At 38.8% G+C, this 5,075-nt stretch overlaps 1 protein-coding gene across 1 annotated transcript; it reads right to left on the minus strand.

Moving 5' to 3' along the window:
* Nucleotides 1-570: 570 nt before the first annotated feature.
* Nucleotides 571-3,973, minus strand: LOC128635744 (mRNA decay activator protein ZFP36L3-like). The gene is made up of 2 exons (XM_053688859.1): nt 3,903-3,973; nt 571-1,627 (listed from the first exon to the last, which is right to left on the minus strand). The coding sequence occupies exons 1-2, from the start codon at nt 3,924-3,926 to the stop codon at nt 830-832; spliced, it is 822 nt and encodes a 273-aa protein (XP_053544834.1). The 5' UTR covers nt 3,927-3,973; the 3' UTR covers nt 571-829.
* Between the last annotated feature and the right edge of the window lie 1,102 nt (nt 3,974-5,075).

The raw sequence follows: 5,075 nt of genomic DNA on the forward strand, positions 1-5,075 counted from the left end.
TGTCATTTATTCTGTTGGCTGTACACAGAATTTATTTAGCCCATACTCAAGGGACAGTCTAATCAAAATGAAACTCATGATACAGATCATGTATGTCAGTTTAAACAACTTTACTTTTATCAAATTTGCTTTGTTCTCTTGGTATTCTTTGTTGAAAGCTAAAACTAAGGTAGACTCGTATGCAAAATTTCTACGCCCTTGAAGGCCGCCTCTTATCAAGACTATTTCATGTGTGCCATATAGATAAGATTGTGCTCTCTCCTGTGGAGAGATTTATGAGTCAACCACGATTAGCTAAAAAGCAAGTCAAGATCTTAGATAAGGGGCAGTCTGCAGAGGCTTTGATACAAGGTAATCTTGAGGTAAAAAGTATAACCGTGTTGGTTATACAAAACTGGGTAATAATGGGAATCTATATCTCTTTAGACAAACTTCGGTGTAGACTCTTTAATTATATAAAATCAGTATAGGTAGATACCACAGGCAAAACCAGTTATTTCAAATACTGAAATAAAGTTTAGCTAATACTCTAGCAGAAAAAACAAAAAAAAAAAACCACAATTTGCAAAATTGTAATAAAATTCATTTTAATTAGATAAAAAGATATATTGTACCATAAAAGCCAAGACTCAGTCAAATTAGCAATATTAAAATAATATATCTCAGAAAGGTTAGAAATAACTTAAAAAACCATTTATATACACAGCAGCCACATAGGCCGTAAATAAAACAAGTTAACTTCTCTGCCGGCCTGTAGTGTGGAACAGGGTGACAGATTCTGTCATGTAATCCTGTATAAGCCAGAGAAGGCGTCAGTTCCCACAGGGTGTCATAGTCCTTGGGAATTCTCATCTTCAGAAAAGATTGAATCTGCAGCACCAGGAAAATCCCCTCCTTCCCCAAGGATCTGTAGGCGCAAGGAAAGCGGCAACAGGAGGCTGGCGAAACTAAAAGCATTGTTTGCAGGCGATTCGGAAAGCAGAGGGGTCCCAGATTCGCTATCAGGATCTGTAGGAGAAAGGGAGCCACTACCTTCTCCTACTGTCCCCCAGCGGTCAAGAGGGGGGCTGTGAGAGAAGTGGCAACGTGCACCATATGGGCAATCGCCAAGAGCAGCAAAGTGGCGACAAGGCTCTCTGCCACTTTTAGGGTGCTGGAAATGACAGCGTGCTCCATAAGGACATCCACCCGGTGACCGCCATAGACGGCAACGCTCCTTGCTGTATGGGGCTGAATTGCGACGTGTAGGCAGCCGCAGCGCATCAGGGGAGGAGGGCAGCTCTCGGCGCTCCTGAGGGCTATGGATGAAGAGACATCTTAGGCCATAGTTGCAGGTTCCAAGAACATGGAAAGAGCGGCACAGTTCAGTCTTGTACTTGGGATGCTGGATTGGAGGACGGAGCTCACTCAGACCATGAGCAAACTGGCAACGGTTCCTGTAGGCGCAGAAGCCACTTTCTGCATATCTGCTGCACAGCTCGGTCTTGTAACGCAGTGAGGACAGGCCGGAACTCTTTGGTGCTTCCAAAAAGGACGGCAGAAGAGGGGTCTCTGGCTCAGGGGAAGGAGACAGAGGAGGAAACAGAGATGAGAACAAATCCAGCCCATCTGTGAGCTCCAGGAACATCTGTTAGAGACATAACATGTTAAAATTTAGTCAAAATATGAGCCTACCTAGGTTTAACTTTCAACAAAGAATATGATAAAATTAAATTGGAATTTTATTTAAAATTGCATGTCCAGCTGCAGACCATTAATGGACAGCCAATCCACAGCCGAGTGTAGACATGTGCAATAAAAGGTTACAACATTCCAGGATCTTAATGCAACTTTATGTCCCTTTCGCAGTGAAATAGTATGCAAGAAACATTCAATATATTAAACATTGCATTTAGTTTGAAGGGACATGAAACCCATGATTTCTCATTCAGATAGAGAATACAAAACATTTTAAACATTCAAATTTAATTATTTAGTTTAGATTATTCTTTATGTATCCTTTGTTAAAGAAATAGCAATACACATGGGTGAGCCAATCACACAAGTTATTTATGTGCAGCCACTGAGCATAATTTAGATATACTTTTCAACAAAGGATATTGAGAATAATGAAAATGTTATTTAAAAAATACATGCTCTGTCTAAAAGAAAAACCAATTTCATGTCCCTTTTAAAGGGACAGTCTACAATAGAATTTGTATAGTTTTATAAGAGATAACACATTACCCATTCCCCAGTTTTGCATAACCAGCAGTTATATTAATACACTTTTTACCTCTGATAACCTTGTATCCAAGTCTCTGCAGACTGCCCCCTGATCACATGACTATTATCTATTGAGTTGCATTTAGTACTGTGCCAACTCTTTAATAACTCCACAGCCATAAACAAATTGTTATCTATTGCCCACATGAACTAGCAGTCTCCTAATGTGCAAATCAATTACAAAAGCATGCGATTAAAGGGAAAGTCAATCCTAGCATTTTTGAAACAAATAAAGGGAACTTTCATTAAGGAAGTATAACAGCTCATGCAGAAAGCTTCTTTGTTTCAAGTGATTGCCGTTCTGTTTCGCTAGAGGTGACGTTTCCACCTCTTAGCCAATAGCCGTGCGGTAAATCCAGCTTGCCGCCCATGGGGCCGGATTTCCCGCACGCCATTTGCTAAGAGGTGAAAACATCACCTCTTAGCAACACAAATTGCTGCTGTGGGCTGCCTGAACAGCGATCACTTGAAACAAATAAAGGAGCTTTCTGGATAAAGTAGGTTATACTTCATGAATGAAAGTCCCCTTTCTTATCAATACTAGCATTTGTAAAACACTAGGATTGACTGCCACCCCTTTCATGAACGGGTTAAAAAGTCTACATCGGAACAATGTTCCGATGTAGACAAATTGAAATAATGTGATCGTGCAAATGATCGCGAGATTTCAATTATGGGATCGGGTCTGGGGGTCGTCCCTAAGATGCTAGGAACGCCATCCAGACCACGATCAAATCCTGCAAGCCTAGTAGGTTTCAGGACAGCCGTTTGCGATGACGTTTTATTCCGTCGTAACGGCTTTAAAGCCCAGTGCCATTGTGACAATACAACAGCATTAAAAGGCTGTCAATTGAGCCTTTGAACAAGCAGAAATGAGTTTTAAAGTTATAAAGTGTATTCAAATAACAATGTTAGTTGTGCAAAGCTGGGGAATGGGTAGTAAAGGCGTTGTCTTATTAAACAAACTTGTGTAGACTGTCCCTTTAAAGTGACAGTCTACTCCAAAATGTGTATTCAAGATAGATTTATTACCCATTCCACAGTTTTGCATAACTAACACTGTTATTCTAATATAACAGTAGACTGGCCCTTTAAATACAAATATCCTTCAAAAATAACTTCTTACCTACAGCTCCACCTGAGAATGAATGCAAAAAGCAAGATATAGAAAATATTGTATGGTGATTTGACAATATATATATATATATATATATATATATATATATATACACACACACACACACACACACACAAAATATATATATATATATATATATATATATATATATATATATATATATATACACATACACAGATTGTGTTACCCTCTCTGAATGACATTTTTATTTAAACTAAAGACCATATACATAGACAGATCTGTTATTGGTCTAAGTACTCCCCAATACACAGAGCTTTATTCTTTATCTAGATCAGCCCAGTTAATGAGAGTTATGGCAGTTCCATAATAAAAATAATAAACAGCAATATTGATCTAAACATATAGATGGGGCTTAAACAAATTAAATACTAAAACCATAATAAAAAAAACCCTATTAGCATCAAGCAATAGTGCCCGTCCCCAGTGTATAACAACAGCCGCGCTCACACTGCTACCTGCATAGCACAACAGCGCTCACCTTTGTGTCTCCAGCACTTTCCATCCTCTCCCTTTGTCGTAAGGCAACAGGCTCAATCTGATGCTCCAGCAGCTGCCGCCAAACTATTCATATAGCAGCTGACCAATCAGATAACCCGTGAGGGGAGGGACTAAGTAAATACAGCACATTGATTGGCTAATCATTTCAAGAGTAACACCGCGCCAAGCGATGCAATGCATTGGAGCCAATTACAGGGCGGCTATGTGTCAATAAACGAGGCGCAAGCCAATCATAAGGCAGAGAGAGTTGTCAACGAGCTTGACAAGGAAAATACATTAACAACATGCATCCCATAAAATGAAATCCCTATTGTACCGAGTGACGCTATTGTGCTACATATCTAGTGGAAGCTCTTAAAGGGATATTAAAGGCATTTTTTTCTTAGAAAGGATATGTGAATTTGTTTTAACATTTTCCTTTACAGAGATAGCAAAACCTTTATTTTTATGCTTGTGAGGCTTGGCACTGTGCACCATGACCAATAAAGCAGTGGGAGTTTTGCTGATCAGCCACACAATGCACACAACTGGCAGCTCTCTGTGCACGTATGGTGTTGAATATAGGTGCATGGGCCCTCACAGCATATGTGCGTATGTTGCAGAAAACCAGTAATAACTTTTTTACAAGAAGCAAAAATGCTTCTATTTAAAATTTAAACTCATCAATGCACAGTTCAAGTTAAACCTTTCTATCCCTTTAAATGTACTGTCCTTTTAAAGGGATAGCAGATATTGGTAGAAAGAATGATAAAAAAACACATTTAAAGGGACACTCAAGTCAAAATTAAAGGGACACTGAACCCAATTTTTTTCTTTCGTGATTCAGATAGAGCAGCAATTTTAAGCAACTTTCTAATTTACTCCTATTATCATTTTTTCTTTGTTCTCTTGCTATCTTTATTTGAAATGCAAGAATGTAAGTTTAGATGCCGGCCCATTTTTGGTGAACAACCTGGGTTGTTCTTGCTGATTGGTGGATAAATTCATCCACCAATAAAAAGTGCTGTCCAGAGGTCTGAACCAAAAAAAAAAAACTTAGATGCCTTCTTTTTCAAATAAAGATAGCAAGAGAACGAAGAAAAATTGATAATAGGAGTATCTTTATTTGAAAAAGAAGGCATTTAAGCTTTTTTTTGGGTTCAGACCTCTGGAC

This window comes from Bombina bombina, chromosome 7 (genome assembly GCF_027579735.1).
Source record: "Bombina bombina isolate aBomBom1 chromosome 7, aBomBom1.pri, whole genome shotgun sequence".
NCBI classification, from domain to species: domain Eukaryota; kingdom Metazoa; phylum Chordata; class Amphibia; order Anura; family Bombinatoridae; genus Bombina; species Bombina bombina.

Bases quoted from the DNA above. Each gene is read 5' to 3' on its own strand.
- LOC128635744 (XM_053688859.1), bottom strand. From the start codon at position 3,926: ATGGAAAGTGCTGGAGACACAAAG. The intron at 1,628-3,902 runs GTGAGCGCTGTT...TGTCTCTAACAG, and splicing joins AAAGTGCTGGAGACACAAAG to ATGTTCCTGGAGCTCACAGA.